The 22,616-nt window shown below is 36.4% G+C and overlaps 1 protein-coding gene across 13 annotated transcripts in view; it reads left to right on the plus strand.

Moving 5' to 3' along the window:
* ADAM22 (ADAM metallopeptidase domain 22) overlaps positions 1-22,616 on the plus strand; it is a 220,136-nt gene that overhangs the window by 182,259 nt on the left and 15,261 nt on the right. For 5 of the 13 annotated variants that reach the window (XM_045089769.1, XM_045089768.1, XM_004739676.3 and 2 more), the window contains exons 22-26: positions 637-756; positions 4,086-4,254; positions 7,092-7,206; positions 10,656-10,746; positions 14,437-14,454. In XM_045089769.1, the coding sequence (XP_044945704.1) occupies positions 637-756; positions 4,086-4,254; positions 7,092-7,206; positions 10,656-10,746; positions 14,437-14,454 (513 nt within the window). Of the gene's footprint in view, positions 1-636; positions 757-4,085; positions 4,255-7,091; positions 7,207-10,655; positions 10,747-14,436; positions 14,455-21,062; positions 21,258-22,616 lie in introns of all 13 variants that reach the window. The other 8 variants (XM_045089765.1, XM_045089764.1, XM_045089767.1 and 5 more) reach the window with 3 other exon arrangements.

The raw sequence follows: 22,616 nt of genomic DNA on the forward strand, positions 1-22,616 counted from the left end.
TAAGGATGAATTAATGTATTTTTCTATGTTGATGATACATATAAGTTCTAATTTTTCTCTTTATCTTAAGCTTAATATTTTCTTATATAATCTTGCTAACCCACTAATCATTCTTGATAAGATATTTATTAGTGTATGTTTGTTTATTATGTATATTAGTAATTAAAAATATGCTAGATATAGTGCAGTATTTAATACCACTGGAAATATTTTATATGTTAAATTTGAATTGTATATGGTAGTTGGGGGAATAGTGGAATATATTGAAAAAGGGATCACGAGTCTTTGTGACTGAGTATCTATTATATATATAAGATTCTTTAATTCTGGGACAACAGGTTGAAGAAAGAGCTGTCTTCCAAAAGAGTACCCATCCAAAGGTCATTTATTCAGTTGTCAAATATTAAAAAAAAAAAAAATTTTAGCATATCCAGTGGTCTGTTCTAGGAAGGAGATTCTGATCTAAAATAAGTCATTTTGGTGGATAATTTCCTTTAGAGAAATACCTGAACTAATGGACAGTAAAGGAAAAGCTAAAAAACAAGCACTAAAATGAGATAAGATTATTGTTCTAACTGTACATGGCTTGTCCTCTCTTTGGGGAAAAAAGCAAATAATTGGTATCTTTTAACACAGGGATGTGCTTTGTGGTTACCTTTTATGCACCAACATTGGTAATATCCCCAGGCTTGGAGAACTTGATGGTGAAATCACATCTACTTTGGTTGTGCAGCAGGGAAAGACATTAAACTGCAGGTAATCATCTCCCGCATTCTCTGGGAACATTGGTCAACTTACTTTGAGGAGTCCTGCATAGGGTTACTTTATTTTTTTCAGTTCCATGTGTGTTAGCAGGCAGGAACAGAATCTAGTCTGTAGGGGAGACCAAGTAAATCCTGACAGTAAAGGGCTGAAAAGAAGATAAGAATTAGTTGACTGTGGTTGTTAGAGTTCTGTTTAATGGGTCAGGAATATCTTGTAAGGTTTAGTTTGCATTTCACTCCTACTAAGGAAAACCAGTCAGAACTCCTGGTTAAGTCAATAGGTTAAATATACATTATCTTCTTTTACTCCGTTCTGAAACCCCACTAAAATGACCCTAACTGGTTTTTTTTTAGAATTCATGTATTCACAGGGCGGTCGAGAAAGGAAGAGGAGAAAACAGCAACAAAATTTGGAAGAGTGGAGAGCGAATGGATGTGTGGCAAATGATTGTCAAAATTAAGAAAGCTGAATTCCTAAATCAGTAATGGGGAATATGGAGAGCTATCCTGGTATATAAAGTCATTTCCCCAAAGGCTCAAAAATTGGCAGCATCAGCTACTTCTGGAAGACAGAGTAAAGGATTCAGGGACAGAGAAGGGCTAAAATAAAGAAGATAGTTGAAAGTCTGCCAACAGATCACTTCCTGGCTCACCTAAACTGGGGATCCCTCACCCTCCCGTGGAAGATTTGAGCTTTACATTCTACAGATAATCAAACAGGTTTCCAAACTGAAGAACAGCTGGCAAAATTGATGTCAGGGTCGACCAGCCTCATCAATGTTCAGCCAGAAATCCCTAAAATTTCCTATCACTTACCTCATTTCTCAAATCAAATATGAGCACTTTATCAGACACGTGAAGAAAGGCTCTCACACACATAACATACATGCATACACACACATACACAAAAAGATAAAAACAACCAGAAGAAAAGGCACCTGTCGATAAGAATAGAATGCTATTTTTTAAAACAGATGAAGAACATTCATAGAAACAAATGCTGTTGGAATTAAAAATATGGAGGTAGATATTAAACCCAGTAGTTGAAATTATCTCCCAGAAAGTAGAGCAAAAGCAGGAAAGGAGTGAAATGTAGAGAAAACCTCACCAAACTGGAATACAAAGGATAAACAGGGAAAAGAGCAGAGAAGAAATCGTCAGTGAGTGACTAGGATTGTCTACAAAGGATGGACTTGAGTTTTCACGTCGACAGGCTGACCGTGTGCAGGTTCCATGAGTGAACTCAGAGGCACATCTAAATATATCATTATGCAACATCAGAACCTTAGGACAAAGAAAAGAACCCCAAATGTTTTCAGAGAGGAGGGAGAAAAAGCATCAGGCTTGAGATCTATCAGCAGGAGCCCTGGGAACCAGCAGACGATGGAGAACCTGATTTCTGAACTAAGTTCCGAACCCAGGTGAACTATCAATCGAGTGTAAAGGGAGAAAATGAACACATTTTTAGATATGCAGATTTCCCTGCAAATGTACTCCCCTATACCCTTTCTCAGGAAGCTATTAGAAATTGTGCTCCACTCAAATGAAAGTGTAAGCTAAGAAAGGGAAAGCCTGGGCACATAGGAAACAAGATACCCACCATGAAGAGTCAGGGCACTCCTCCAGTGAACGGTGTGGGGAAACCCCAGACACTACAGTTCCGCACAAGATACAGCAGACAGCCAGGTCAGACAGGAACAGGGTACACTCCAGATAGAAACTCAAGGAGACATTTCTGCAGGAGGAAGAACTGGTGCTCAGACACATCTTGGGGATTTGGGGATCAGCTGAGTTTGATTAATTTTGCATTAGTGAAAAATTCTTAGAAAAGTAGGCAGGAAGACAACAAACAAGAGACTTGCTAATCTGAGGGAACATGAAAAGTTGTACAGGAAAAGAAAAGGTTTAATTATGGCATGCTGTATTACAGAACTGAATAACATTTACATAATCCTGATAGTGTGCATTTTTGTTATTGATTTGAGTATTGATTAAACCAAATTTATGATGGGAGGATAGGAGAAAGATACAAATTTTCAAATTTCATTGAGGGAAGTCAGTTGGTAGTATCTGAAATGGAAAAATAAAAAATAGTAACACAAATTCTTAATTAAAGAATTTATAAATAACAAAAGAATCAGTTAAAAGTAGAAAGTGGTTTCCTACAGGGAGGGATATATGGTGGAGGAGGGGGCTCTAAACCACTTTATTGAATTAAAAAAAAAAAGATTTATCTGTTTGACTCTTTGAAATAGATGCATGTGTCATTTTGTTAAAAATAAAGAGAAAGAATGGAGAAAGAATGCCATTGATATGGCATCATTGACTAAATTACGGTTTTACATTTTAGCTGTGTTCTGTTTTATTTATTCCTATATAGTAGTTAGGCTTGCTGTATTGAATAGTAAAGTTAATCATATAACTATTCTCAAATATAATTTTCAAATTAACAATCTTTTGGGGAAATGTAAACACAAACCAATTCTCATCCTTCTTCGAAACATGTTTGAAATCTTGAAACCTACCTACTTCTCAAACCAAATACTAGTAATAATGGCTTACTTGACTTGTACATGATAGCCAAGGCAAAATGATAAAGCTATTTCAATTCAGGCCTTTTTTATAATAATGCTTAAATCCTAAAATATAGCAATATCTCTGAAAGAATTAGATCAAAAGGAACACCTGGGTGGCTCAGTCAGTTAAGCCGATGCCTTGGGCTCAGGTCATGATCCCAGAGTCCTGGGATCAAGTCCTGCATATGGGGCTCCTTGCTCAGCAGGAGAGCCTGCTTCACTCTCTGCCTCTTTTGCCACTCTGCCTGCTTGTGCGCTCTCCCTGTCTCTCTCTGACAAATAAATAAACAAAATATTAAAAAAAAAAAGGAATTAGATTAAAAGATTCAATTGCTTTCTCCGTTTAGAGGTTGAAATGGTTATGCTCTTGGTTTTTATTAGATAATAAATAGAAAAATAGAAAAAGTATTATTGCCCACTTTTTCGTTTAATTTAACTTGGTGTTTTTTAGTGAGAGAGAAAGAGCATGTGCATTCAAGCATGGGGAAGAAGCAGAAGAAGAGGAAGAGAGAGAATACCAAGTAAGCTCCACACTTAGCCCAATAGGCTCAGTCTCACCACCCTGAGGTCACAACCTGAGCTGAACTCAAGACTCCGGCACTTAACCCACTTTAATCTTTAAGCAGATTCTATCTTCCAGAAGTAGCTGATGCTGCCAATTTTTGAGCCTTTGAGGAAATCCCCAGATTCTCAAAATGAATGTGAATTAATGGAATCCTATTTTCTTTTTGTTCTCTGTTTTTAGTGGTGGGCATGTGAAGCTCGAAGAAGATGTAGATCTTGGCTATGTGGAAGATGGGACACCTTGTGGTCCCCAAATGATGTGCTTAGAACATAGGTGTCTTCCTGTGGCTTCTTTCAACTTTAGTACTTGCTTAAGCAATAAAGAAGGCACTGTTTGTTCAGGAAATGGAGTAAGTATTCAGTACCTTGCCATGGGGAAACTCCTGTATTCACAGAAAGAGATATGACCCTAACCTGCTTATTTTGTAAAAACGGAAAACGTGCTTATCCATGTTTCTAGCTGGCATGTAAACAGTTACTTGGTCATAGTCATTAGACTGTTTCTATTGTATAATCTGTATGAGCCTGGGAATAAGAAAAAACATAATCTTCCTAATCAAATTCTCTTATCATATAATGACAGTTTTCTACAAATGATCTGGGAGAGAGATTTTAATAAACTGTAATGGGATTTTTTTTAAAGGGTGTAAAAAGGGACATTGGCCACAATATTTAATGACTGGTGTTGTCCAGATACTGAGCAATTAGAACAGATCATAAATACCTTCTGTAGCCACACCAGGTGCCTATCAGCTGAGGATAGCTCCTAGAAGTAAAAACTGAACGAGTCAGGGAAATGTTTATCACAGATGAATGGAAAGAATGGCATTGCTTAAAGGACTAAATTCTACCCTTCCAGTCACATATCTGATAGTGCAGGTCCTATATATGTAAGTTTCTAAGTTAGATAAAATGTGCTGTGATGGTGATCACAGTTTGGTCATTTTCTATTAAGACTTCTTATACTAATAAAGTCATTTTTGCCTCTGTTTCTTTTGGCATGCACTATGTTGTTTTTTGTTTGTTTGTTTGTTTGTTTGTTTACCCTACCTTGATTCTTTGCTTGAACTGGTCATATTATCCATTTGAGGTAAAGGATCCCTGTCTTGAAGTTGTGAGCCTTTCAATTCTGGTCATTCCATGCAGATCCTCCAGGGATATGCCAAGGATTTTCTTAGGGAGGTCTTACCAATTGTAACTCTTTGCCAAAGGATAGGAGTTCTTAATGGCAAGTGAAAATAGAGAAGGCATAGAGTAAGTAGTTCTGCTGCTGTAAAGAGGTCTGCTAAGTCTTCTTTCTTGAATAAGTGAGGAGATGTTAAGGGGAAATGCTTTTTGGGAGGAAAAGGCAAAAACAATCAAATTACTTCTTGATCATTCATGCTATGGATAACAATGTCTTCTTTATCTAGAAATCCCATATATAACACAGAGACCAAAGTTTTGTTAGTAGAGTTTTGTTAATAAAATATTTGTTTAATGAATGAATAAAAGTGATAGACACAAGTAATTCAGGTGGCAAATGTCATCCAAATCATTTGCAGTAATTATGCATAATACAGAGACATTACATCCTATGTATTTTTAGTTCACAGTAACTATATATATGACACAAATTAAAATGAGAATACAGTAGATAATGTCTAAGCACTGTACATTGTGTGGTTAAGAGTATGAGCTTGGAATCAGACGGTCTGAGTTTGAATCCCATCTCTGTTTCTTCCTGAGTAAGATTTGGCAACTTATTTAGCCTATGTGTGATTTGATTGATTCTCCTGTAAAACGAGAAGAAGAAGAGTATTGTCTGCTTTACAGGATTTTTGTGAATAATTAGTGAGTTAATACTTGTAACTTATATTTAATACTTAAAACAATGCCTGGGCATAATGAGTGTTGGATAAATGTTTTTGCTCAGACTCTCTCGCGACACAGGACACTCGTGTCACCGTCCTTGTAACTGTGTCACTGTTGTGTGACGTGGAAACAGAGAGTTGGAGGAGCCAGTTGACCTGGCTAAAATCCATTGACAAGAAGGGTAAAAGTGGCACCCACACTTGGGCCTTTTGACTTTAAACCTAAACCTTTTCTTCCTGCATATTTGCCAGTCTGCAGAGATTTACTGATCTGAAATCTACATTTTCTTAACCATATTTTATAGTTACATTTAGACATGGGTGTATGGCATAGATCAGACAGAAGATAGAAAGTGATCCAGTGACAGCCCTGCCCCCTGAACAACTTCTCTGATGTTAAACCTAACTGAATTCTCCCCTACTTCCCACTCCATTTAAAGTATAAGATCTAGGTATCGATTCTTTTTCCTGGACGTATAAGTGAAGATAGATTATTTATTTATGTATTTATTTATTTTAAAGATTTATTTATTTATTTATTTGACACAGAGAGAGAGAGAGATCACAAGTAGGCAAAGAGGCAGGCAGAGAGAGAGGAAGGGAAGCAGGCTCCCTGCTGAGCAGAGAGCCCGATGCAGGGCTTGATCCCAGGACCCTGAGATCATGACCCGAGCCGAAGGCAGCAACCCAACCCACTGAGCCACCCAGGTGCCCCGAAGATAGATTATTATCTTACCATTTTTAAAAAATTTGGTGCCATTTTATGTGAAAATTTTTCCTGACATTTTGTTTGAAGGGTTGGGGGTTTCCATGACACGGAAGTCATTCCTCTCTAGCTTGGGTTGAGTTGCTGGGGCTCTTGCTTTGTGAGACTGTCTTCTTAGACCAATCAGGCCTTCCCTCTTTTTTGTTGGATTGCTCTTTATCTTTTTTGCTTCCTAAAAGATGAATAAAATATTGGTATAAAGACCGTTTCTTTGGAAGAAACTTTTCTATTGGGTACTTGGCAAATGATTGTACTTCTGCTTAGTTTTAAAACTCTCCCTCGTATAAAATTTAAGTTAATGAAATACAAAACAATTTCATTGATTTCTTTTTAGACCGTAAATTTATTTCCCCTGAAACATTCATTACTCCCTTTGGGTCTAACGACTGATCTCTAGAAAATATTATTTTAGTTCCTTGAAAAAGAAATAAGGAAATTAGTCTTAAGAAGAAAGTACTGAGTTTTTCAGCACCATCAAATTCTAGGCATCTAATAGAAGTCAGTGCTTATATTTCACGCTTCTGTATCAGAAGGCTGACCTGTGCTCTTGATTGATTGTGGATTTCAGGTTTGCAGTAATGAACTGAAGTGTGTTTGTAACAGACACTGGATTGGTGCCGACTGCAGCACATACTTCCCTCACAATGATGACACAAAGACTGGCATAACTCTGTCTGGCAATGGTAGGTACTTGATTTCCTTCCATTACATAGTTTTTGTACATAACAAAAGAGAACTGCTCTTTAGGTAGTTTCACTTAGATTATTTTTGTAGCTCAAATATAGTATATAGCTGGCATCCACAGTATGAAACTGGTGTTTTCCATTAAATTATAATCATGTGTAATATCAAATATAACTTAGTCTACTGATTTAGCATTATCTTTGTCCTACTGAGATTTTTCAAGTGTTCTGTTTGGGGGGAAGTGTGACAACAAAAACTAGCATTTCTTTTCTTTTTTTGTATTTCTTTTTTTTTTTTTTTTAAGATTTCATTTATTTGTTTGACAGAGAGGCAGGCAGAGAGAGGGGTGGGTAGAGGAGAAGCAGGCTCCCCGCTGAGCAGAGAGCCCAGTGTGGGACTCGATCCCAGGACCCTGGCATCATGACCCAAACTGAAGGCAGCAGTTTAACCCACTGAGCTACCCAGGCACCCCACTAGCATTTCTTTTAAACAAAGAAAGTGGTCCTAAGGTTTCTTAACTGTCTGAATTTAAGGGGAGAATTTTATATTTGGGGATTGAATACTTAGAAAAAAAACAATTGAAGAGCTGGTTTATTTTTTTAAAATTTTATTTATTTATGAGAGAGAAAGATAGCAAGAGAGCTCATGAGTGGGAACAGGGAGGCAGAGGGAGAGGGAGAAGCAGGCTCCCCACTGAGCAGGGAGCCTGACCCAGAACTGGATGCCAGGACCCCGGGATTATGACCTGAGCTGAAGGCAGATACTTAACTGACTGAGCCACCCAGGTGCCTCTGAAGAATTGATTTTTAAATATGTTGTTGGCTTTAATATTTTTAATTACAGAATCTCATGTCTGTTCAACCCCAGTTCTATAGCCTGTACTGTAGGTAATTCTAGAAGTAGTAACCTTGGCCGGGGTGCCTGGAGCGGGATTAAGGACATAGATCATAAACAACAGGTGCAGAATAAAAGCTAGAGTGGCCCAAATGGAGAAGCAGAGATTAAATGCAAATGGTCGTAAGAACACATGGCCTGGAGGTAGATGCCCCCTATTTAAACTGTTTTATCCTTTTTCATGATTGAGTATTCTACACTGATTAATGCTCAAACCCTGAAGTCCATTCACCTCCCTGTTCATTGTGATATCTAGACAGGTTAAAAATCTTAGCCACGGTGACCTTAGCAAGGAAGGTCAAAGAATGATGAAGATTCTGGGGTCCTCAGTCTCAGCAAGGGCAGTCTGGAGCTGCTTTTAGCAGTTAATGCAGAGATGAGGCTATTCAGGTCTGTGGATTTGAGTGACTTGTCAGAAGTCATAGCATTACATAGAAATAACCAGGCTAAGCATCCGAGTTTATTGATCCCTGTTAAAATTGTTGGAAGAAAAAGAAGAAAAGACAAATATGCTAGGCCTTAGAGTAGCAAAACCGCTGTGCCCCAGGGGGTCCTCGGGCATCTGCGTCCCCCCATCCCACAGAGGACGTGTGCAGGGTGGGCTCTGCCGGCTTCCTCAGATGCCCTGCTGTAGGACACAACTTACCGAGGGCTCCCAGACAGGCAGGCTGACACCTCTGTCATGGGGATTTGCAGTCTGTCCCAGTTGCCTGGGAAGATGGACTGTTGATATCCAGAAGGATGTTTCGGGAATGCAGCGGCCGACAGAGATCTGAGCTGCTCTGAGTGAAACAGATCTGGGTGACTTAAGAATCTGGTATAAATCATGATCAGCAAAGCAACTAGGCCTCTGATCTGTCTTTTCTGCTCCTGGGCCCGCCATTGAATTTCTTGACAAAGCCTTCGACTTACCGGGTCACTCACACTGCCCTGATTCCCCTAAGGATTCCATCTCTGCCTTTCTACAGCAGATGCTGACATAGCACTGCCATTACGGAGTCCAGAGCTCCTGCCTTGCCTTGGCCCTCTGCTGGTCTGCTGCCACCTGGCCTTCATGCCCAACCAGCCCCAGTCTCCTGCTCACCACACGCTCTCTTTTCCTTTGGTTTTCCTTCCTATTTTCCTTCTCAAGGATGCCACAGCCACCGTTATGAAGACTGGGAACTACAAGCCCAGTGCTGTTATTATCTATCATCTGAGCACTGAGTGAATAAATCCATAGACACATTTTCCTTCTCAAGGAACTTATATTTGAGAGACAAAATACCATACATACAACTGAGAGTGATAAGGACCTTACATTAGTTGTCAGGGTGGACTGAGACAGACAGTCACATTTCTGGAATTCTGAGCAAGACGTCAGGGTCAAAATGAAATGGATTTCTACAAGTTGCTATTCCCAGTGTACTAGGACAACATAGTAGGGTCACCTCTGTTTTTATTTTTTACTCTTCCTTCTTGAAGTTCAGGGACCTCATCTTATTTTTCAGAAAATTACATGGGAAATTAAACAGTGCAAAATGTACTGGGACAAGAATGAAAAGGGAATATAGACAAAGAATTATGTAAACAAATAATTGATGTGGATAGCTAAGTAATGGCTTGGTTTTTCATCCTTTTATTTTATTTATAATAAAATCTTTAAAATAAAGATTTTATTTATTTATTTGACAGAGAGAGATCAGGAGTAGGCCGAAAGGCAGGCAGAGAGGGGGGGGGAAGCAGGCTCCCCTCCAAGCAGGGAAGCCCGACGTAGGGCTCAATCTCAGGACCCTGAGATCACAACCTGGGCCGAAGGCATAGGCCTAACCCACTGAGTCACCCAGGCACCTGATTTTTTGTCCTTTTAAAAGAACACCCACTTTTGGGGTGCCAGGGTAGCTCAGTGGGTTAAAGCCTCTGCCTTTGGCTTGGGTTGATCTCAGGGTCTTGGAAACGAACCCTTCATCAGGCTCTCTGCTCAATGGGGAGCCTGCTTCCCTATCTCTCTCTGCCTGCCTCTCTGCCTACTTGTGATCTCTCTCTCTCTATCAAATAAATAATTAAAATCTTAAAAAAAAAAAACACCCACTTTTTTACTTCACAGTAGGTACAGATATCAAATCATTATGCTGTGCACATGAAACAAATACAACCTTATGTCAACAGTAGCTCAAAAAAATTAAATTTAAAAAGTACTCTCTAAAATTAAGACTTAAAGAGGAAAAAATACCTACTTTGTAAAACAAATAATTTTGTTAATGTGGAGATTACAAATATGGAGAATAAAGTTCCTGAAAGAATTTTTATATCAAGGGGTGCCTGGGTGGCTCAGTGGTTAAGCATCTCCCTTTGGCTCAGGTCATGATGGTCCTGGGATCCAGCCCCATATCAGATTCCCACCCCAACAGGAAGCCTGGGTCTCCCTCTCCCACTCCCCCTGCTTGTTTTCCTTCTTTCACTGTCTTTCTCTCTCTATCAAATAAATAAATAAAATCTTTAAAAAAAAAAAGAATTTTATATCAGAATTTCCTTTATATACACTGATCTTCATTGTTTTCTTTTTCCTCTGTAGGTGTTGCTGGTACCAATATCATAATAGGCATAATCGCTGGTACCATCTTAGTGCTGGCCCTCATATTAGGAATAACTGCATGGGGTTATAAGTAAGTAGATTGTCTCAGCATTGCTACTATCAAAATAGACTTTAAAACATTTTGCTTAGATGAATGAACCTCCTAGGAAGTTTTGTATCATTGGATAAATATACCTGCGATGAAAATCAGTCTGGTTCCACAGGCAATCAGTGAATAGCCTTGGCATGATTAGAGGCGATCATAATTTATTACGTTTTTAGACTTTGGATAACTCCCTTCTTGTTCTAAGAATAGAGAATACTGTTTCAAAACCATTATGTGAAGTAAAGTCAATGGAAATCGTGTCTTGTGTGAAGGCTGTGTTGGTTTGCTGTTTAGTGACACAGGCTCTCTTGACTTAAACCCATACCCAGAGATCTAGGCAGGATGGTCCCATAGGGCGTATAACGCTTTAGTCACAACAGCAGTGATGACATCAGTATCAACAAGCACAGCAGTGGCAGCTCCGTGACTGGGTACGTCCTGTGGCCTGGCCTCGTGCCAGAGACAGAACCTTCATATCTTCTTACCCAGTATGAAGGAGGCCTTATTATTTGTTAACTATTGGGTGTTTGTTCGTGGAGAAAAAACTGTTCAGAGACTTCATTTGTTCACCTTAAGAGTCAGCCTGAAGTTGCAACTTGTAATATGTAATTCTTTTTTTTAATTAACATTTAATGCATTATTTGCCCCAAGTGCACTGGTCTGTGAATCGTCAGGCTGTAATATGTAATTCTTAAGCTTCGAGTTCAACTAGAAGTTTTGGGTTCTTATTTATAAACTTTAAAAAGTTACAAGTTATACAGCTTTTGAATACTGAATCCCCTTGCGCATTTAGCTAAGTAGATGACTTTAAAGTACTTCAGTCTTATGATGTAAAAAATTTCCTTAGCATTCAAGTAAGTTACTTAAGTTTAATAACTTGAAGCTTAAATATGGCGAACCTTAAGTTCTGTTTGATTTCAACTTAAAAGCATCGTTCTCCTGATCTGATGATGATGTTTCAGTACCCTGACTTGAAAGGTCTACAGTGTTTTCTGGGCATTCTGGCTGTTACCCCATTTTATAATATATCCCCACCCATACGTTTGGCTTACTTCACTGAAAGATTGGGAATTAGAATATTTTAGGATTCAAAATACCTCAAAACTTTCAACAGACTAGGCACTATGAAATTATGTGCAATTATTATTATTATTATTACCTGACATGGTCTTAAACTAACTCCATTGAAGGAAATCTCTTTAAAAGTATATGTGGCTGTTGCTTGTTGTGAAGTCAAAACCCTGAAAGAGTTTCTTTGGCAGAAAAGAGAGCAATAAGTTTACTGCCAGGATGTACTTTGTATGCTAAAAGCATTAAAATATATGGGGGCATTTGTGGACGGCTATTTATTACCAAGTAACATGGACAGCATAGACAGACAGGAAAGTTTAGCATAACATGGTAACTACCACATTGAACAACAAAGGAGGGCACAGCACAGTAGGAAAGTTCTGCCTGGATTAAATGAGTACCTAGTCCTGTACCAGCTCATAGATGCTCAATACCTATGGGCCTCTTTGATGTGCAGGCCATCACTGCATACTTCTATTTACATGGGCTGATTTCATCATAACATTTGGAGTTATAATTACATGTCTTAAAGGAAGGCTTTTCTGTGTATTTATCATTTGACCTCCCCTCACACCGCAGGTGAATTACATCGTGGAGTTACACTATTTCCTCCACTTCTCTGATTCAAGAGAAGCTCATAGATGCTCAATACCTATGGGCCTCTTTGATGTGCAGGCCATCACTGCATACTTCTATTTACATGGGCTGATTTCATCATAACATTTGGAGTTATAATTACATGTCTTAAAGGAAGGCTTTTCTGTGTATTTATCATTTGACCTCCCCTCACACCTCAGGTGAATTACATCGTGGAGTTACACTATTTCCTCCACTTCTCTGATTCAAGACCTAGGTGGTAATTGCCATCACAAGCTTTGAGCTTTTGAGGTAGCTCAGTGGTTTCACTGGTTATGTGGAAAGGGGAAGGCAAAATTATTGGTTCTATTATGTGTGATCTCCTGCCACCTACTGACACAAATTGGTATTTCATGGTTTTGCAGTCTTGGAAAAAATTACTTGCAGAAAACATGAAATCTAAACTTTTACTTCTCTTGCTAATGGAATTACCTGTATCCATTTGTTTTAATGGTTAGAATTAAAGTACTTCGTTCTCTATGTAATTTCTTATTTTATGAAATTCTTTTGAGATTTCACTGCTTTTTTCATTTCTGAATATATGTATTTTGCATATTCACTAAGGAAAAAAGACAAATTTATTCATACTGCAGTATCCTCTTCATAAATAATTTGAACCTGAATGATTAAAGTTTTAGTACTACTAAAATTATTCACAGTATGTTTAAGAATAGAATGAGAATGTAGAAATTTTAATACAGGAATTAAATCCGTGAAATTAATATTCTATTTGAAATTCAAAAATGGATTTTGGACCTGAAAACTCATTTCCTCATTAATGCTTCCAGTTAAACTTTCTACCCCTTCTCCAAGCCTTGGAGTGAGGTAATGACAAGAATAGGTCCTGAGGAATACAATACTTATTTGGAATCGATGGACCACTAGGGAATCGGATGGAGGGAATAAAAAGTAAAACATACTGAATAGGAAGATCCCTCTCTGCACCACCCCCCCAACCAATCCAACAGTTTGAACTATGAAAAATATAAGTAACAAATTGGCACTTCTGCTCTCATGAGCTCATTATTAAACCAAGATACTTACAGGGTGCATGGAATAGATAGGCAGATGAAGGTGCTACAAACAAAATTGACATGGAAACATTACCCTTGATCTGGGAAGGTAGGAACCCACTATTCAATTGCTTGACCTTTCTAACATATCTTCAAAATACTAACAGTTAATTAGGTCATGATAAGAAAGTTAAAAATTAAGTCTTTTGAATTGTTAAGTTAAAAGTCACTGGTGCCTTATAGAACACATTTTGTTTAATATTGGTTTGTTTTAAAATTCATATTTGTTTTAGTGTATGCCCAAATGAAAAACTTTGGGCATACAAACTAAACTTTGAACAAAGCATTTCCAGTGTAAGGTTTTAGTAAGTCGTGATCACTTAGAAGGTCCCTAACAGCTGTGAATTAACTCACTCTAATATATCCTACATGATGAAATAAGATGTTCCCGTGTCCAGTCATATTTTCCCATTTGAAATTCTTAGGAATAACCTTAGTTCTGGATATATATTCCAGAAGGAAAAAATTATGATTTTTATTTCTGTGAAAGTGGTTAATTTATATAAATAACTTGAATAAGATTGACTTTAGAGTGTTACTAACTACATGTTTAATATGGTACAGTTAATATTGCAAAAGCAGGTATTCTTTCATGACTGAAACTTATTTATGCTGTTAAAAATAGTTACTTGAACAAATTGTCACTAAGCCTTTGGTGTCTCTTTTAAAGATGAAGGAGAGAGAGAGAGTTTGTGTGTGTGTGTGTGTGTGTGTGTGTGTGAGAGAGACAGACAGAGAGAGAGAGACTGTATTCCTCATTTTAATTTTGCAATTCAAAACTCCGCTAGTGGAGACCTTTCAATGAATGCTAGAACTTTCATGTTCATTGCTCTCTCTGAATATACTTCATAGGTAACTAATTCTTCTCTTTCCTTTTCTTCTTGTCCATGAAAAGAAATTATCGAGAACAGAGGTATGTGATGAGAATAAGCTGAACACATAACTGAAAGTTTTAAATACTGTTAGCATCCTTGCAGTTCATACATGCAGTTATAAATTATGTTGACTTTGTTTCTGTGATCATTGAGCAGTCTTGTTTTTCATGACCTTGAGACTATAATTTTAATAATGGTGCTGTGGAATGTATTATTTTAAAATACATGTATTATCATTTAATTTTAATGGTTCTTTCATCCAACAGTACCATAATAATAGAAGTTACTTATGCTACTATTATAGTAATATATATGGAAATGAATTTTTTCCATCTAAAACAAACTTCCTCTGTGTTAAGGAATCACCTGTGTTTATATTAGTTAATTGGCTTTTCTTCATCTTTTTAGCAATCTTACTGCCTAGTACTTTCTGAAGGAATATTTTTTGTTGTTGTTACTATTGTTATGTTAGTAACTTCCATTCATAAATGATAAAATTTATATGGACACAGTGTTAGGATCAGGAGAATGTCCTAGTATTGCTTACCTCTGCATGAGAAAATATTTTTGTTCTGATTACATAATTGTGTAGGTAAAGAAATAATTTGCATTATTAGAATCTCAGAGTGTCTAGTGTAAAGCCCATAAAGTCAGACACCCTGTTCATCATAACCTGAAAATCTATGTTTAACTAACAGCATAAAAAGAGATACAGAGCATTCATGTGCTTTTATAAAAATGCCTATTTTTTCTAAATCTAAATTAGCTCATTTTGAGATGTCGCCTTCACTTTTCACATTCCAAAAATTATTAATGCTTTTAGCTATTGATACTAAAAATTTTAAATATCCTGGAAGACCAGGTCTTGTGCATCATATAGCACTAGGTTAGTACTCAAGATTATCTGTACAGATTCATACTTACTTCACTGTCCCCACTGTTCCATTAAATGTCAGGCAGATTAGGAATAAGATGTAATAAACATGATACACGTTTTCGGGCCCCAGCCAGCCAGCTTTCATTTTTTCACAAATTAAAATTTTGAACTTTACTTTTCTGTTTCATCCCATGTTGTAATTTAAAATTCTTGTTAGACTTTAGCCATAAGTATCTACAGTCTCTATAAACGTGCTCATAGTGGACCAACTAAGATCCTGATCAGTTAGCATGGATATTAGGAAAGATTCACACGGGCCTGGGATAACTAACTAACTCGTTATTAATGGGAAAAGTAAACCTGATTCAAAATGAACTAAGTCTTAAAAACAACTAGATTTCTTTTTGACATGTTTAAAACTCTTGTGTCCAGAATCACTGGAAAAGATCTGGACTTGGTTAAGCTTTCTCTTAGATAGAGTTGGATCAGTCATATCAGAAATCTAAGTTTGGTGGCTTTCTCCAATGGAAAATAAAATTAGGCTAATAAGATCAAATACTGATGACCCAGCCTCATTTCTGTAGTGGCTAAGGCTACAAAGTGATTTAATATGGCTGACATATAAAAATGAAAGTAAAATGTCACAAATATAAGCAACATAAGCAAACCTGAAGCAGTGCTCTAAGACACATTCTCACCTGGAGTACAACCCAGAATAAAGGATTATACACCACACTACAAAAAATTGTTAATATGCAAAACTGTGTACCAACTTCTTATTCTGACTCAGAATCTGCCTAGGTTACAGTTGAGAACTTTTTTGCATTAAGAGTTTCCTTTATTTGTCTGATATAATTTCATGCCTCCTGGCATTACCGACTCATCATTTCATCAATCTGGTTACTGTTTTGGAATCAAGTCTATATTTTGAGAGCGGTCACATCTTTGACAAATTTATTTTATGTATTTTGATATATTTTATTGCAATATTTATTTAGTTTTGTCCTGTCCATAGCTAATGAGTCTTAGACTTGTAGAATAATTCTCAAAATGAAGAAGTAGCAAATAATGGACTTTAGGTCAGCAAGTCATAAATGTATAAATATCTTCTGAAGGATTTTCCTTTTTGAGAATATATGTCAGTGGTAGTAGAGTAGTTGAAAAGGCCACATGGACCAAAGCATGCATTAAGAAATGCGTAGTCTTATAAAAATATATTCAGATGTTCAGAAGGATGTGTTCAGTTTCAAAGGATGCTAGGAAATAGAAGTAAGAATTTTGAGTTGTCTTTATCTTTAAATTTAAAGGTTTTCCTTTGAGGTTCCATGGTGGGAGGACCAAGTGACAAGGAATCAGAAATTCACTTTGTAGGATGTGATTTCTTGGGAAATCACTTAAATTTTCCATGACTTTAAAATCAGATAAAGTTCTGTGTAATATGTAAAGCATCATAGTAAGGGAAGTTCCTAATACGTGGTCTCTGAAGACTGCGTTTCTCTGATATTCAAATGGAGGACGTGGATGTGGTCGTCCTCACAGAGCAAGGCAGCATCCGTCCACGTGAATGAGGCCCACACTTACTGGTCGACCTGGTGCAAGTATTGGCAAACATAAAGGTTTGCTCTGACACTAAATGTGAGACCATATTAAACATATAGCCAGTTATCAGATTCTTATTAATGATATAATATCTCAGAAATGCCATTAGGCATAACTTTCAAATTACTGGAGAAGTCAGGCAAGCAATTCTGTGAAGGAACTTGGTAACCTGGCATGATAGATTTAATTGCAAGTCTGACAAAAAGACAAGAAACCAACCTTTTTTTTCTTTTTGTTTATAAACTGCTTAATAAAACAGGAGCCCCATTCTGGACACAGTAGAGGCAGAACCCCATGCACGAATGGTATTATTTTAAATCTGCCAGTGTTACCTTATGAAGGGTAGAACCGTGTAACCCAGGAACCATGGAGAGTTCTTTTACACAACATTGTTGGAAGGATGGCTAAAGATCTTTTTCTTTAAAATCTTCAGGGAAGAAGACTTCCATATTATTTTCAGCTGATGCTATTATAATTGTTTTAGGACATAGCAGCTGTTTACTCTGTGGGTTTGTTTTTTTAAGATTTTATTTATTTATTTACTTATTTTTTATAAACATATAATATATTTTTATTCCCAGGGGTACAGGTCTGTGAATCACCAGGTTTACACACTTCACAGCACTCATCATAGCACACACCCTCCCCATTGAGATTTTATTTTTAAGCAATCTCTACACCCCGTTACGGTTCTCTAACTCAGAACCCTGAAATCAAGAGTCTCACACTCCACCAAATGAGCCTGCCAGGCGCCCCAGCAACTGTATACTTTGTAACAAGAATTCTAAGTTTGAGCTTTAGTTTTCAGGCAGGTTTGCAAGTAGAATAGATCAAGCAAACATTCATTTGAACTTGGATTTATAAAACATTCACCTTATTCAGCTGAAATAGTCTCTTCCTTTGTCTGAAATGAGCACACATCATTATGATTAATGTGAAATAAAATAAATAATTAGGTCATATCTTTCTGATCTGTACTTTAAACAGAAACCCCCTTCCCCATTTCTTTTCTTTCTCACCTGTTTTAGCCAGTTTATCTCCTGCATGTGAACCTCCCTACCTCCTTTTTTTCAAGCCTATCTCAGTTTGTTTTTATATTATTATTATTTAAGTGATACGCATCTGTCAGTATGACTTGGTACACATTATACAATATTTCTTAAAACAGTAAAGTAATAATTCTAATATCAGACAGCCCAGACGCAAACAAAAGCATTGGAGAAATGCCTCCTTCAGCATTAAGGTTAGGACTTAATTTTTTTTCATTGCATTCTCATTTTGAGTCTTTGTAAAGATCAAAGTTAAATATTATGGTTCAGTGGACCCTTTAAGGAAAGACCAGACTGCCCCTCATAACAGGGTTCCTTTCTGAGGAAAAAGAATTTAGTTAGATAAGCTTTTGTTTTAGTCATTATTTATTTTTAAAAAAATCATGTGCATATCTGTAATATTTACATATAATATGGGACATATGAATTAATTATCCCATGACAAAACTTGGCGCTAGTCAGGCCACCTAATGTAGTAATCACTTTATGATTCAAAACTCCATGAGACCAGCAAAATTGAAGAAGAAAGCCATAAAGGCTAGAAAAATAAATTTAATTCAAAAAATTTAAGGAATTATTTAGTTAATCATTTATGATCTTATGTAACAAATGATGAAATGTTATTTTATTGATCATGGGGACCTGATATTCTCTATCTTCACTAAAGGTTAAACAAGAAGAGATAAATTTGTTGTAGTCTGCAATGGATATTAAAAAAAGGAGAAATTTCTCGATAGTGAAGAATGTTAAATATTATTCTTAAGAGATCTTTCACAAAATTCTTACTCTGTCATTAACATTGTTAACATTGTTATTCATTTACTGTGTGAAGAAATATGCATTACACGCATTCCTTATGGGATTTTAAGGGGAATCCAGAGTCTTTTCTGTGTTTTAGAGTCTTCCTAATAGAAATAGCTAAGAATCGAATCTGCTCATCACAATAAAAATAAGGCCATGCCCCAGAAGTTCATTGAACTTAAACTCCCTTCTAACCCTTTGACTGAAGCCCACAGTTTATGATATATTTGGCGTTTACAATTTTTGTTCATTGTGTGAAAGGTGACCATGCACTGCAGAGAAATTACACTGAAGGAGTGGTATGATGGGGAGACTTTAAAAAAACCAAACCAACAACAGAACTAGGCCCCTCTGTCAGGAGAGGTAGTCCATTGAAGTCTGCAGCATCAGCCAAGGGAGCTCCTGGTAAATTCCTGAATGCCAGAACCATGTCGTGAAAAGATAATTTGTGCGATAGATTAATGGTCAGATGTAGTTGGAATTTGTCTTTATTTTATTTGAATTTAGTGAGGCACATCTTATCAGCTTATACAGAGTATTACTAAAGGTAATGATGAGAAAAAGGATTTGTTAGCCATAAAGATTATTATTGGAAATTGATGTTGATGGGATATTCTCTGGCATTCATTTATAAATATTAATATTTATTTCCACCCTGAGGTGACATACAGAACTCTGAGTTTCTTGAGATCATTTTTTTTTTCAAGCATGACAGAACATTTTACTCATAGGAGACAAGGCAGAAAATGTGATTCCAGAGATTAAAGATCTCTTGCATAACAATATGTCCTGTATTATTAACACTGTGAATATGGGGAAATTGTATTATTTCTCTAGAAAATTAATGTTTCATAATATACTGTGAAAAAGAAAAAAATTACAGTTATGAGCTGAAGCCATTTAAAGCGTTAAAAATATTTTGCGAGAACGTGTATCACAGAGTTCTAGGTAAAATTAGTCTTACAAATCTAAGAAGAACTTTGATTTGCTTCAAAGGGGAGGATCACACAAGTTAATATATGTGCTTCCTATGGGTTGAAAATTTTTTTAGATTTGTGAAAATGTGGGAGTATATAGGATTGAAATAATATGAGAGAACTATTCAAGTCATTCAAAAGAATGAATGACCAAGTGTTGTCAAGATTTCAGACAGAATAGGAATTGGTACAAGAAAGCAAACATCTGGAAGTGGCATTTTTTAAGATAGAATTTAACATCAGCAAGTAACCAAGGTAAACAGGAAAACCAAGTAGAAAAAGGAGTTGGCAAACTTGGCCTTTGTTGGAGACCTACTGAAGTATAACTCTGTTATACTGTTAATCCAGTACCTCCCACAACGGTCCCAAATGGAGCTGAATCAAATTTTGGATGCAGGTGACTGTTTGGAGGCCAGCCATTGGCAGATTATCACATTAGCTCTTGAAGCTGACTAGGTGGTCCATTCTAGAGTTTTCTACCCTTCTCCCTTAGGAAAAATAATAAAAATCTGTTCCAATCTTAGTTAATTCAAAATCAGAGCAAGAAGGGTCCATAGCAGTTCAGATCTTCCTTTGTTGTGTTCCCTCTACAGTGGAGAATACAGAAACGAGGTCACCCACCAATGACCTACAAGTGTCTCCCCCTATAGTCTCAACAAGAATTCATTTATTTTTCAACCCCTTCTTCTTGCACAATTATCTTCTTTTACATATTCTGTTGTGCAGCTATAGAATTACATTTTTGATTGGTGTTGGAATCTCTTTTAGTTTCTTCCTATTTCTCCTAAATGAACAGTGAGGCTCCAGATTGAACAGATTATGCTAATAAGAATTTATTTGGATTAAATTATAGAAAATGGCTTAGAAATCACTCAGTTATTTTAAGACTTAATTGGTCTTAAGGTTACATTATATAAAGTTTAGAAATCATGAATAGTTTATTGGCCGCAGTGAAAAAACACTATGCCTTACCTAGGGCAAGGACTCTCTGTCCCAACATGTTTCCTTTAGCACCATTTTTTTTTTTTTTCAAAGACAACAACTTCGGTCAGCATCTCCAAGTATAATAAAGTTACAACAGAAAAACCTCATCTTTCCATATTTTTCCCCTGAAGCAAGGCTTTATTCATCCAGACTGTACAGACTTTAGTGATTGTATTTCTGACCTCTACAGTTAGAATGACTGTAACTTGTCACATTTATTAATAATCTTACATGTTGTTATAAATTTGATTCATGTAGATCATTATCCCTACCTCTTTTTTCCTAAAATAATATTTGTATATGTCTGTGTTCATGTGTGTGTCTTGTTTTCTGACTCTGAAATGTTTATTATGCCTTAGACAGTTACCCCAGGGAGATTATGTAAAAAAGCCTGGAGATGGTGACTCTTTTTATAGCGACATTGCTCCCGGAGTCAGCACAAACTCAGCATCTAGTTCTAAGAAGAGGTCTGCTTTTCTGTCGCATTTTCAGATTTCTACCTGTTCCATCACACATTATTCCATTAGTCAGAACATTTCATTATTTTGCAGCAGGTTTGATTACTTCTTCCTTCTTTCTTGAATGTTAAAAAATAGTATCCTTTGTTCTTTGATTACTGCGCTTCCAAATGCCATATGCTCAGAACCACTTGTTAAGCCAATCAGGCCGGAAATTGAACCAAAACTAAACTAAATGGATGACAATCCTAAATCTACAGAGAAATCCTAGGGTTTTTCAATCTTGCTCTTATATGGCTTGAGAAATAATACATAGTGTTTTATAATATTTTAAATGGTGAGCTTTATGTCATGTTGGGTAGTCAAAGAAAAAGGTTACTGTCATGCTTCAGTAAAGCAGTTGTTAAATTGGTACTATAAATACCGCGTTGAGTATTTTTAAATTTTAAATATACCAAAGCTAAGCTTGCTGTGAAAAAAAGATTGCTTCTCTGTGAATCATATATTTGAATATTATGATTTTGCCTTTTATTCCTGGAATGATTATTTCTAGACTTTCTCATTTAGAGTTCAGTTGCCAAATTAAGTATATTTAGTATTTGCCTGGGTTTTATAATAGGATAAGTGGGGTTAATACATTATTTATATGTCTTAAACTTTGATGTTATATTCTTGCTCCAGGATCTTAAGGTGTATAAGACCAGTTAAAATTCTGCATGCTTTATAATCGCTTAATAAAATAAACTGGTAGAAGAAATAAATAGTTGGAATGCTTTAGGAAATGAGGCCTACATTCACGTTGAAGAACGCTAAGATGTTCCTGTGGAAGAGTTTCTTTAAAATTGGTTAAGGGGGGTTACGTATAGGAAAAAAAGGTTTGGTAGCCTAGTACCTGGCTTTGGGCACAATAGGCACTTTGGAGACTGGAGGGGAATTTCTAGTTTACTCAGAAGAAACGTGATCTCTTCTGGAATTCTATATAGAGTGAATCATCTGTAAAAATTCTGCAATGGATCTCACTCTGTAAGCAATCACAAAGGAAAGAAAGAATCAGTAGATCTGGGAACTCTTCTTTAATGTGGAACTGTCTTAAGCATGAAGGATTGTTTTTACTTGGATTAACATAGCATAGAGCAAAAATAAAAATATTAGTTTTTGTACAAGGAGTACAGATCTATAGCAGAATGTTCAAAAATTTTTATTCTTTTTATTGGTTTTTTTTTTTGGCTAAGAGAATAAGGTTTATCTAAATTCCGTATATAAATATTTTCTTGGTCAAATATTTAATTTTAAATTAAATAACATGGTAAAGAGGTAGAGAAATCAGTGGATTCCAGCAGAATTTCTGTTGTCCTGCTGGACAAAATAGGATTCATTCTTTAATCAGAAAATTATGTTGTAAAACTTCTAATCTGGGGAATTAATGTGTAATAACTGTGCTGAGTTCCATTTATT

The sequence above is a fragment of the Mustela putorius genome, unplaced genomic scaffold, assembly GCF_011764305.1.
Source record: "Mustela putorius furo isolate JIRA1106 unplaced genomic scaffold, ASM1176430v1.1 tig00003845_pilon_pilon_pilon, whole genome shotgun sequence".
NCBI classification, from domain to species: domain Eukaryota; kingdom Metazoa; phylum Chordata; class Mammalia; order Carnivora; family Mustelidae; genus Mustela; species Mustela putorius.